Here is a 13516-nt window from a genome sequence, read left to right as displayed (position 1 = left end):
ATTTTTATCAGTCATCACTAAGTCTGAGAATCGGCTACTCTACATTTCAAACCCTTAAGTGATGTGGGGTGTCCACCCCAAAAAAAAAATATTTTTCATTTTCAATTTTTTTTTGTTTTTATTTTTTTATGATACAGCATATAAAAATACATAGGTATAACCCTTAATTTTCATCTACGATCAAAACCAACTTTTTTAGTACATAGTTATTTTAATTAAACTAAAAAATGTTTCCTAGGAATAATATACTTGGCAAAACGACGTTTGCCGGGTCAGCTAGTCTTAATATAAAATTAAAGGCTTTCTTTATTGTTATTTTTATTATTATTATTAATTGTCTGTAATCTTATTTTTATAGATCTCAATGATCCTGTTAAGTTACCCCCATGGATGTTCACAATCCCAGACGGTTGACAAAAAAAACAAATGAAACAGTATATTTTTATTATTTTTATTTACGCAAGTAATCCGTTAACATTAAAAGCTGGCAGATGGGGTACTACTCTTCTGAAGTCAGCGAGAGTACAGCAGAAGCTGTACCCAAGATCCACTCGATCTGGTTGCCACCTGAGCCAGCTGAAGGAATTGTTATTCCGACACCTGTCTGTGCAGAACTGCAGAGCTCGGGCCTCAGCTAATGTGTAGTGCGGATTGTTGATACTTATAAAAGCAGTTCCGACACGCCTGCTTGCGTCGTATGCCACCTATCGGAAAAAATAGTACATGTCATTTAATAGTAATTTAAAACATAATATTTTATAATATAATATAATTTTATATCGTCGTATTTTGTTGTATACACAATTACCGCTACAAAGAATAATGATGGTAGCAAGCTCTGGCTATAATGAATAATTAGACTAAACGCAACTCAACTCATAATAATATCTTAAGTGCAGTCAAGTATGTCAACCTTCATAAAAAAGGGTGCGTGTACTTATGTACGCGCGTAAGAAGTTATACTTCTTTGGCATTATTAAAAATAGTTTTTGATTGCATGCAAATAATTTATTACTTTTAAATAATCAAAGACTGGAATGGGAGTCATTATAGTCAATAAAGTTCAGTTTACATTTGAAAAATTTAATAAATATTTATTATTATTCTCTTACATTAAGTGTAACATAAATTCTATTATTATTCGAATGTTGTTTTTAAATTATGTCCAATGTAGCATCTTCCGTGGGCAACTTCATTCTGTTAATTTTGTATCGCGGTGCGCGCGCATCGTAACATTTAACTCTCATAAATTTTTCATAACGCGCCTAAAGAAGTATAACTTCAAAAATAGTTTGTTTCCTTTCATTAATTTAAGTTTCACGTATTATAGTTAGATTTTTTGAGGAATGAACTCCAAATTTTGCAAAGCTGTTGCACTTTCTTATAAGTCTTAAACATAGATTGATGTCTACACAAAGACAAATCGTTCAAAAAGTTCAACACAAAGTTGAATTGGAGGAAATTAAGGATCCCATATTTACCGCCAGCTTTTCAAACAACTTTTTATAGGCTTTTTTATCATGTTTGTGTTGTGTAACTGTTGCTGTATTTTTGTTTAATAAGTCTTCTGTTTATTGCCTTCATTAATGTATTGTTGTATAAGTATATTTTCTCATGTAATGTTCTTAATGAGAAACAGTAAAGAGTGAAAACCGTCAACCTTATAAAGTTCAGAAAATCGGTTTAATTCATCGAATATTAAAAGTAGCTCTATGACTAATCAATAAAGCCTATTACTCTAATTGAGTACTAATCGTTATAATGAAACCAAAATATTAATTAAAAGCTCCGATAAACACCACACAGCCTCAAGAGACCAATCAAACAGGGGGCTTAGTCGAAAGTCGAAAACTAAATTCGTATGAAAATGACAGTTCGTGTCGACAAAGTTTTCGACTTTCTAAGTATACTACTGTTAAGGCATCTTGACTAAGCCCCCAGTACTATAAACCAAATTCAGCGTTGATAATTTAAATACCATATATAATAATACAAACTCGGACCTCTTGTTCAACTTCTTAAGAACTAGCCAACATAGCGGATATTTACGATCAGAATAACTTGTAAAATTTTATTCATAAACAGGTATACAGTATTTACAATTTTCTTAACCTACATACTAAAAAATTAATAATCAAAAATTGAAGATTGAGATTATTGAGATTTGAGATTATATTGAGATTATTTGTGTTAGTTATTTGTTAAATCGTTAAGCTTAGAAGTTGTGAGCGGTTTCGTCGAAATGAAGACCCTTTAAGCAAGAATTTTATCGATGTATAGATGCTGAACATAGATATAAAAACTACATGTTTCAGGCACAGATACCTGATGATTCATACTAAATAATGCTATGTAAAATATAGCTAATGGAAAATGATCCTACCTTATACATGTAAAGGGGCACCGGCAATCTTCGATTTCCATTCGTATTATCAAGGTAAATGTCCACAAATCGTCCATTTTGATTTCTTAATTGAGTTACTCCAAAGCTACCTGTGTAGATTATACAGTTGTACCCAACGGCACCGATACGAGCTCGAAGATTCTGTTAAATTTAAGACATTATATTTATGACATATTAAATTTAAGACACTTAAATTACAGTTGTACTAATTAATAAAGTAATGATATTTACTTAGAATGTAATAAAATAATAGTGAGTCGTCTTTTGTTAGAAGGCGAGAGGTACATCCTACAGTTAAGGGTTTGATTGGGGAGCAAAATACAGAAGTAGGTCAAAAGTACCACCTTAACAAATTTCTGGGTAGATGTAACTAAAATTCAATTTACATTAGATTTTTACACTGCTAATAAACTTGACAAATTTTACTTTTTATCTGATGTTTTTAAAACAATTTTGAGAGAGCCTGCGTCGATGACAAGTGCCACCTAGTATTATAGTTTATTACTATTTTTTATTAAACGTATTTAGTCTTTTAAATACGTTTGGCGTGCTTTTTGACAATAAATTATAGATTTGTGTGTTATTTGTTAAACTACTTTAATTGAAGTGAAACTTCTAATGCGACTTCCAACAAGGTTGGGTCAAACGTTTAACGCTCATGGGGAGGGGGAATAGAAAGATATAGAGCGAGAGTGAATGCTTCCTATTTTTGTTTCCACATTACAAAGTTTCACTTCTACCGCGCGGAGGGACTCCACGCACTATTTTTTTATCATTCATTGATCGTGTTTTTTTGTTTTGTGTTTTATAACTGTTAAAGTCTGATGATCAAATTAATTATATATAAATGTTTCTGTGTGAAAAAAAGTAGTAAAAATAAAGATTCCATAACTATAACTAAAAAAGAATAATTGTATACTAACGTCCTCAAAATAGATGAATAGATATATGAATATGTATATATATATAACATGGTACCGACAAACCTACCTGTTCAAGCCAGTTCCAGTTACCAGCATTGAAAGGTTGCCATTGAGGCACAGCGTTAATAAAGTAAAATGTAGACCTCTGTTCTGGTGCAAATACGGTGTCACTTTTAGCGACCAGGTGTCCTCTTGCCAAGAACTGTGTGGTTGTGACGTATCTATTGGCTAATTCCTCCCCTACTACCCTAGCTATAGCTTGCTTTTGTTGAACTTGAGTGTAAAGGTTATTCGCTCCCACACCGGGAAAGAAATTTCCCGCTGAAAAAATTTAGATTGTGAAAATGATTCAATAAGTGTCTAATCATGTCTAATTAGACTACGTATATAAAAGAAGACATACATATTCAGTCATTAATAATATGTGTGCATAAAATGTAGGTATGATGTTGATCTGTGTAACAAAAAAAATACCTATCCAGCTCGGTCTCGTCACCCCAGATTGGTGAACAGCGTTCGACGCATCCATAGGCATCCATACATATAGCACTTCAAAGCGCTGTTTGTCGAAGCACGAATTGTAGACTGTATGGAATACTTTGTTTACTATAAATCCGACCCTGTAAACACTTTATATGTGAGACAACATTAACAACGACTAAGTTAACGCAGACGTAAGAAAGGAACAAACAAACGTATCGCCAATATGCAATAGACTCAGAGTAGCTTGACATGGAACCAATCGGATACTAAAAATACTAATTGGAAGTGTATTATAGTATTTTTATAATTTTTTTATAAATTGTAACTGTACTGTAATACTGTAGAAAATACGTCACTATGTATGTGCAGCCTTGCGATTCTGTAACTCACTTTTCGAACTCTCACAGCGGTTTTCGAAGCGGCGGTCGCGCAGTGAGTTACAGAAACGCAAGGCTGTACTTTAATAAATAATGCTTATAATTACGTAATAGTAAAATGGCAGGACGATGATGTACATTCATGTATTTGTACCATGAGCAAAAAATCCTGTGCTACTACAAAACATCTGTAATCCTATGCCATAACTGAAGTTTGTAAGCTAACCAGTAGGTATAGCTAGTATCTTTCGTTAAATGAATATTATAACTTGCTCTGTAATTAATTACAGTTAAAAAACTTGTATTGTAACAATTAAAAGTTAAGAACGTCCATGTAATAAACTACAAAGGTATTAAACAGCCACATCTTTCTTTTGTCTTTATCCTTCCATGTAACATAATTGTTTAGCTTATAAGCTTATCCAAAAAACAAACGCCACTTTCGTGAGGTTCCACAGGATCCCCGCGTGATTTTTCTGTATTTTGCCAAGATTATTTACAACCTCGATTTATTTTTAGAATACTTTCAATCAGTATATCAGCTACAACCCTCATTAACAACAACATCTTCAGATATAGATCCTTCTTCTCCAATAACTGAAGGTCTAGTCCCTGGGTGTTATCCCTCGTTGCATAATGTGATCCTAGAAGTATCTGAAGTTCGCGCTGCCATTAGGAAGTTAGACGCAAACAAAGGTATAGGGTTAGATAACATACCTAATGTTGTGCTAAAGAAATGTGCCGAAAATATATCGATTCCCCTATGCATGATTTATAACGAGTCTTTGCGTCAAGGTGTGTTTCCTACCGTATGGAAAGCTGCTCGGGTAACACCTATTCACAAAGGCGGAGATAGAAACGCTGTTCAGAACTATAGACCAGTTTCAATATTACCAGCACCTGGAAAAGTGTTTGAGTCTCTTATTCAGCAGAGAATTTTTTGGCATGTAAAACAGAATATACACCCAGAGCAACATGGTTTCATGCCAAGGAAATCGACCACTACGAATTTGCTTGGTTTCACTGAGGACATAGCGAAGGGAATCGACAACGGACAGGAAATCCATGCAATATACACCGACCTCAGTAAGGCTTTTGACCTCATTTGCCACGATTTACTACTGCAGAAGATCTTTTCCATGGGCATCCATGGGTCATTGTTTAGGTGGTGTGACTCGTACTTAAAAAATAGGACACAACTGGTAAAGATCAGAGGGCATGTGTCTAATGGTCAGCCTATACCTATGGGCGTACCACAAGGATCGCACTTAGGGCCTTTATTCTTTATCATTTTTGTGAATGATTTAGCATATAATTTGAAGTGCAATTTTAAAATGTATGCTGATGACTTAAAATTATACCAACATGTTCAACAGGATATCGATATTGATTTTCTGCAGGAGCAACTAAACAAAGTTAACATATGGTGCGGGCTGAATAGAATGATTTTAAATGAAACAAAGTGCTGCTGCATAAAATTTTCGAAAAAAAAGAAATCTTCACCATTAACATACTGCATTAGGGGCCAGAAACTTCAAGAGGTTAAAAGCATAAGAGATTTGGGTGTCATTATGGATAGTTCACTAAGTTTTAGGGAGCATGTGGATAGTATTATAAAAAGATCCTTAAAGCTCTCTGGTTTTATCTCCAGAATAACAGGGAGTCTTACCGATCCCAGTGTCGCAGTTACTATTTTTAACAGCCTCGTCAGAAGCATATTGGAGTTCAATAGTTGTGTCTGGTCTCCAATGTATTTAACCCATTCAGCGAGGCTGGAAAGGGTGCAGAGGAAGTTTTTATACCATCTATCCTTTAGAAATAATAAATGTGCAATGTTGAGTAAATATGAGGATAGGTTAAATTTTTATAACTTGGAATCTCTGAGTGTTCGTAGAGTAAACATCGACTTGCTATACCTATTTAAAGTAATTAACGGAATTGTGGATTGCCCAGAAATTTTAGAACGTTTATTCATACAAGTTCCTCGGGTCGGGAGTCGTTTGTACAATCGAAGATCTTTTCACATCCCACATTGTCGAACAAACGTTGGCAGAAACTCACCAATTAATAGGTTATGTCGCTACCATAATGATATTGCACAGAGTTTTGACATTTTTCACGGTTCTTTGGCCTCAGCTAAGAGTAGAATTAGGCATTAGGATTTATTTTTGGTTCAAATAGTATAATTCTTTTATAGTTTACATTTTTAATTTTTATGCTTGTTTATATTTAACACTGTTTTTTGTATCCACTTAATTTCGCTTGTCGTGTCCACATGTAATAGGGACGGCACCGCTTTTGACATTTATGTTAATGTTTATGTCAATTTATATCATGTGTTTGTCCTAATTTTGTGGTCCAAATAAAAAAAAAAAAAAAAAAAAAAAAAAACCTCAACAATATTTTGTTACATATCAGTCAATTTACATAAAACCTTAATGTCTCTGTCCCTAAAATATGACGAGGGGGCCGATGGCTGGCCATGCGTCATGCTCGTGAACGGGTGCTGCTTGTGGTGACTGGTCGTACTTGAATTCGTGTATGCTTGTGAGGTGATGTTGCTTATTTCGACTATGTGTTTGTGTGTTGTTCCCACGAGAATGTTAGTGCGTGCTCCTATTTCACCATGGCTCTTGCTGATAGAGGACAAGTCTTTGTTTTTTTTTTCAATTCATGTTATTATTATTTATTACTTGATATGTCATGTGGAACATGGTGTAATGGTTGCAGCTTTTTTCAAGCGTTGTGTAAAAAAAATGGCGATTAAAAAGAGTGGCGGAGAGTTTATTGCCAGTTCTTCTGTTCCGTTCTACGCCCTTGATTTGAGAACTGGCAGTAAAATATGTAAAATTCATAAGTCATAAGTGTACATTATGTTACCTACATGATTAAATGTTTTTTTTTTAAATGAACGAACATTTTTCTGTGTTCTATTGGTAAGAATCGTGAAAATTTAGTCGGCATTTCAGTTCATAAATGCGGCTAAAGCAATTTCATAAAAGGTAATTTACCTAATAACAACGTTATTATTATAGCAACGTCGACTTGTTTCCTGAGCTTCATGAAAGGCGTGGTTGTTGCAAGTCAGTTGATTAAACGCACCCCTTCCGTCAATGAAACCAGGTCCTGTAATTTGTGTTCCACTCGAGCATTGAATCGTCTAAAATATACGTTAAATAGATGAAATGTTCAAAGACGTTTTCAAAAAAACATTTGTTTGTTCACAGGCTGATTGATGCCCACAGGTTTTGGTGTTAGTATCACATTCTGTTACACATTCTTCCAATTGTTTCTTGTACAATGTTCAACAGATGATACTATACATGTGTTGATTGCGTAATCCCTTTATATATAAATAAACATGGTTAAATCAAGCCAAAATCGGGTGATGGAGGAAACTTTAGAGAATTAATCAAACAAAACAATATTTTTTTATATGATTGCCCCTCTAAAAGTTAGGTACTCAAAATTATTATAAAAAATTCGACCGTGGTAAAAAATAATTCTCACAAGAGACATAAAAAGATGGACACTTAAAATATTTATTGAATATATTTTTATAATTAATAATATATTTTTATTGAAAAATTTTACTAATTTAAAAAAAAAATCAAATTTTCTTTATTAAATAACAAGTTACATTGTTTTAGCAGGTATTGAAACTCTTGAAATAAGTCTAGAGAGACCGGTACATTGGGTACTCCGCTCTTCCAATGGTTTAATGAAATTGTAACTTACCAATCGTTACCAAAATACTATATTCTGAGGTTGGATACTACCTGCCCTATCAACCGACTTAAGCTTGATGTTTATTTTTGGGACTCCCTATGTGAATTTAATTTAATTCATACCTAAGGGTAAGTTGGGTAAGATAAGTACCCTAGCTATGCATGTATTTTCAATACTTCCGCGTACAACAACAATATCGTAAGAAAATTAAAATTAGTGTCAAAATTCGTTGAGCCGTAAAAGACTGATAAAGAACTTTCTTATCTAAAGAAAAACCATTATAATATATCCAGAAATATGTCCATGCATTGTAGATGTATAATTTGAAATAAAAAAGGGAAAATTACAAATATCCAATCAATCCAATACAAATCTTGTCCTCATTATAAAGAACACAATAATATGAATTATAAATTGGGAGTCGTTGGGAAGATATGATCGATATACGGGCGAATTATTTATACTTACTGCTGTGGCCGTGGTTGTAACAGCGCGGGGATGAACAATTGTGCGTCCAGGACACCCGACGATCACCTGTTCTCCAGAAATAAGTCGCACGATTCCAGAATTGTCAAACGGATGAAGATATGCGTTGGTGCTTCTACGAATGAATACTGGCTGGGGTTGGGCAAAGTCTCCATTCACTCGAAGACTGCAGCCTTATTAAAGATAAATTTATAACAGATATTTATTATTATATAGATATTTGGAACTCTTACAACTAGACTAGTTAGTCTAGTTATTGAGCGTCAACTGTGCCCTGATTGAACCTTCGCTAGAACCGTGAATAAACCGGCATTTCCAGGACACAAATTGAACGAGTAAGACTTAAGTATTGAAGGATGAAAAGTCTGGAATAAATAAATTAAACAAGTACCACTGCGAACGGTCGCGTCGCTTGCTGTATAGTTCATCCGTTTCCGCTGTTCCAAATCAATCCATTTGTCCAAATAATCTTCAAAATCATCTTCGCTAAGGTGTAACGCCAAATCACCGGGTTCAGGCAGCTCAGGTAACAACTCTATAGCTGCATTCACCGCAACGGCGAGAAATAATAATCTAAACATTTTACACGAATACTTCAAAAATTACAATCATACCTTTTCTCACGCCTACATCACATTTATACGTCTCTGTATCACATATTTAGATATTATAAAGTGATTCGTCAAATTTTATCTAAAGACGGAATTACCAATTAAAAATAATTATAGGTGATAGTGTGTCCTTTGCTTAATAATATAAGAAGTGTAATCATAATAATATATCTGGATGTTACATCTTGCGTGCTCACTATATATTATATATCAGTGCGTGCTCGCCCTAAACTAATGGTAGAAGGTTTATACTGCGGTTCATGACTTAATATGCTTAAAATAACTTAACTTTATAATAGTTTTATAATAATTTTAGTTGAAATTTGGCCATACAAGAGCTGTATAATAAAAATGTCAAATGGGACAAGGTTGGTTGCAGCTCCTTACAAGGATTAGTTGGCGAGTCTTGTCAAATTGTCTCTAGTCTCGTCAGTTACTTCAGAATTAGCAGAAAATTTAAATATTATTTAATTTTATTGATGTGAAACATCTATAGCCGCACGTAAAACCGATTTCTGGCGTGGCGACGCATGCCGTGGCGACGCGTCGCCACGCTATATGATGGTATATATATATAAAGTCTATATGCAGTAGTTGATTGATATCCGTATGGTGTGTATTTCGAAGTCACTGATTAAACGAATTAAGTAGTCACGATTTGAAATAAATTCTTAAATTTTAGTATTTAATTTAAATAAATGTTTGTTCAATAAATAGTCATCGTTATCTGGAAAAAAAATCGTAATATTTTATTTTATCATTATGACATATTTATTTCCTGTCACAATCTATTCTTTTCTGCATATTACTTTTACAAAATAATGTCGATGTTTCACATCTGCCAGGCGTCCCGTGACGGCTCACATTTTTTTTATATTACTTAAATGAATAATGTTATAACGTTTCGTACACTAGATGATGAGTTTCACAGCGGATCTAATGCTGGTACATTCCCGTATGATTTAGATGTACTTTGTTTTCAGCTACAGTTGATGCCGATGTTTCGTCCAAGTTTTCATTTCAATGTTATTATTGAACGCAGCGTAACTGTAAATAAACGATTGTGGACTCGTTAAAAATTAGGTCCGGTAATTTATAGCGATATCGATACGCAATTTCGTCATATTTCTTTGTTCCGTTGCGCAGATTTCATTCAGTTCATTATCATAATTTCGCTTACCCTTGTTTTGAAAAGTTAAATATAGAATTTAGGATTTCTGTTAATGGTTAAAAATATTAATGGTTGAATTATAATTGTATATTTATAACATTATATTTTTTAGAACCTAGGATTCATGATTCTTAATTTTTAGTGTTTACTTTATTTTATATTGGTTTTGTAATTGTATAATTTCTTTAATTTTATTTAAATATGTAGTTTAGTTGGACTCTATCCTTAGTATATCTTTTTTTTATTCCTTACTAGGATTGTCTGGAAGAGATTGCTTGTTAGTGATAAGGCCGCCCGATGCCTCCTTAATTTATGTTATGTGCATGTATCTGTATAACATATGTAATGCATAAAATGTTAATAAATAATTAAATTTATAGTTGCCCATATGTATGCGTTTTGGACTTCATTTCAAATGTCTCTACCTTGTCCTTGCACCGGAAGGTTTCGTACCTGAGCCCTGTGTTGATTCCTACAACCTTCATATAATTATGTTGGCTAGAATACCGGGTAAACGATTTGTCTACGGGTGTGGGGAGTCTACGGGTATTGCGACTGCGGAAGACTACTGCATCTGACACAGAACAAGATACGTTTCAGGAGACTAACGACCAACCTCTTTGGGGGCATAGGTAACAATCCCAACATAGAATTCGGGATCAAAGTAATGTTGCCGTATCCTACATACAGCGATTGTTGACCCCAGAGCTGGTGCTTTCCTCGCTCAACGAATAAGTATCGCAATACAGCGAGGAAATGCTGCTGGCGTTAAAGGTACACTGCCACAGGGACCAAACTTTTTAAATTTGTTTTAATTTTCTTTTTATTTATTTTTCATTTTATTACTATATAGGTTAAGAAAATTGTTAATACTGTATATTGGATTGTTATGTTTAGGTTTTATATATATTAAGTTTATTTTATTATATATATTTTATTTAAAACTTATTCTACTTTAACTAACAAAGGTGTTTATGGAACACAATTTTTACGGTGTCGCGCTAAATCTAGACTCGGAAAATTAAATTAAAGTATAATTTTGTAAGTAAGATGTATTCATGTGTACACTGATTGTAAAAGCACTGAATCTTTGTTACGGAGAATTAATGACTTCAAACATCATCTATCATAATATGAAATAGTGCAGTTCAGCGCTATCAAAATTTACGACCTGTCACCTTTACGAAATATATATTTTATCAAAATGTTGTATATCATCGTTTATCACATAACATATATCAATATACTTAAACGTACTCAAGTACGTTTAAGTTCCAAAAACAATAACGTGTGTGTACTTATGTACATGCGTAAGATATCTTCTTTGGCGTAACAAGATAAAACAATAGAAAAAATTTACTCTCATAAATTTTCCCTAACGCGCCAAAAGAAACAGTGACGCTACAACTTCTTAGGTCTTGGCCTAAGATTTCTCTATCTGTTTCGTGATCATTTGTTTTTTTCTATTAGTAATATTATTACTTCCGTGCCTGATACACGCCGTCGACTTTTTGGGTCTAACATATTCCGGTTTCCTCACGATATTTTCTTAACCCTACGACTGCGTGCAAAATTACCATAGTAGTTTACCTTAAGAATAGAAATGTAAATTAATTTTTGGCACCCGGGAGTTGAAATTACATGATTTGTAGTAGCCTACTAGGCAGTAAAAATACTGCCTAATTAACGAATGTTCAACGTGAGCGATCCAGGTACACATAACACACAAGCATACACGAAATAAGAAATAGACACTACACACTAATGCAAAAAATACGTCATGACCAATCAATCGAACTAATTACGCTTATCTAAACAATTGTATACAATCTAGCAGCCAACACAATAGCGATAAACAAATTTATGAAACTCGGCATCATTTTACTATAATATATATTTTAATAAAAATAATAATGGAGGCGGATTGGCATTTTTTTAAATCTAATAAGCCATAATCCGTCAAACAAAATATTAATACGTAAACTCGGCCATTGCGTCTCTTTGAGATTTTTTCTCTTTCATTCTCTTTGAGATCTATTGAGATTTGTCAAATGTCACGAGCACAGATTGAGTACAAGTCTGTGTAGGGGCACGTCTACTCTTAATTTCCAAGTGTAATTAATGGCTCTCATAGTGCGATAGGACAAATGTCTGACATGAGTGTTTCACGACAATACACGTGCATGCTCATACGATGCTTATCGTAATTTAAATCAAATCAAATGAATTTTTTTTTATCACGCGAACTTCGTTTCGCCTTAATATGATTTTTTACTTATGAAACATCTTGCTATACTAGAGACTATTCGCGTTTTCGGATTAGAAACCTAAATTTATTAAGTACTAAATAAAACGAACTTTTTCCAATTTTCTCTCCATAAAAACATTTATCAGAGTAAGGAATAAAAATAATTATTGTTCTTCTTCTTTTTTGTGCATTTGTGTGTTGGAAATAAATAAATATTTATATTATATACTAATTGAAACGTTATTTGGATTTGTATATTGTGAAATATATTAAATTCTATTTAAAGTCTACATATTTTCGTGTTCCCGTTGTAGAGGAAGGAAGGTGAGCAGTTGGTATAACTTACAGGCCGGACCTAAGTCCGAGGGCCCCGGTCGGAGTAACTTCGTTATCGCGTTTCAGGGTTATCAAAATAATTGTAGCTGTAGCATGTAGGTGTCGCTGCAATGTTACAATATCATTGTTTTTGCATGTATGGACTCTTTGTAGCTGTATTTATAAGTTTGTGTATTATTAGTACATTTCTGTTTGTTTTAGTTGTGTTTTTTATTCTTACTTTCGTAAACAATTCTGTTGAGAACACTCTAATTATAGCTTGTATTTATTTTGATATATGAATGGGAAGTGTCTTTTGTATTCTTCTTGAATTAATAATTGAAATAGATAAATCGTCTATTATTGAGTGTCGGCGTGATAAAATGTGTCGCGTACCTGGACCACGTGTTGCGCCATGACCGCTACCACCTCCTTCAATTAATTATAATGGGTAAAATCCAGGGTAAACGGCGTGTTGGTATGAGGAAGAAATCATGGCTTCGCAACGTTAGGGAGTAGACGGGTATTGCAACTACGGAAGAGTTACTGCATCTGGCACAGGACAAGACACGCTTCAAGATACTGACGGCCAATCTCCAGTAATGGAGAGGCACTAAAAGAAGAAGTGTAATAAAATGCGAAAGGTCGGGTCATTTTGAATATAAAATTGATAAAGCTAATCAAGTAATTATCGGATATGCTATATTAATCCTAAAGATACTGTTACCACTAATATTTATTGCATTTTTTATTCTGACGTATACTTATG

The 13516-nt window shown here is 33.6% G+C and overlaps 1 protein-coding gene across 1 annotated transcript; it reads right to left on the bottom strand.

Annotated features, from left to right (window-relative positions):
- Positions 1–438: 438 nt before the first annotated feature.
- On the bottom strand, positions 439–8983 carry LOC125061285. Its single transcript, XM_047666645.1, has 7 exons — positions 8794–8983; positions 8385–8575; positions 7199–7347; positions 3802–3947; positions 3395–3648; positions 2384–2545; positions 439–704 (listed from the first exon to the last, which is right to left on the bottom strand). Exons 1-7 carry the CDS (start codon positions 8981–8983, stop codon positions 456–458), a joined length of 1341 nt encoding a protein of 446 aa, XP_047522601.1. The 3' UTR covers positions 439–455.
- Between the last annotated feature and the right edge of the window lie 4533 nt (positions 8984–13516).

Source organism: Pieris napi, chromosome 23, assembly GCF_905475465.1.
Source record: "Pieris napi chromosome 23, ilPieNapi1.2, whole genome shotgun sequence".
NCBI classification, from domain to species: domain Eukaryota; kingdom Metazoa; phylum Arthropoda; class Insecta; order Lepidoptera; family Pieridae; genus Pieris; species Pieris napi.
Note: the sequence above shows the minus strand (reverse complement) of the source record. Positions and strands in the feature narration are given on the sequence as shown.

Excerpts from the sequence above, each read along its gene's own strand:
- LOC125061285 (XM_047666645.1), bottom strand. The coding sequence starts at position 8,983 with ATGTTTAGATTATTATTTCTCGCCGTTGCGGTGAATGCAGCTATAGAG. Across the intron at positions 7,348-8,384 it reads TTACAACCACGGCCACAGCA|ACGATTCAATGCTCGAGTGG; the intron begins GTAAGTATAAAT and ends CGTATATTTTAG. Across the intron at positions 2,546-3,394 it reads ACTGGAACTGGCTTGAACAG|AATCTTCGAGCTCGTATCGG; the intron begins GTAGGTTTGTCG and ends TAAATTTAACAG.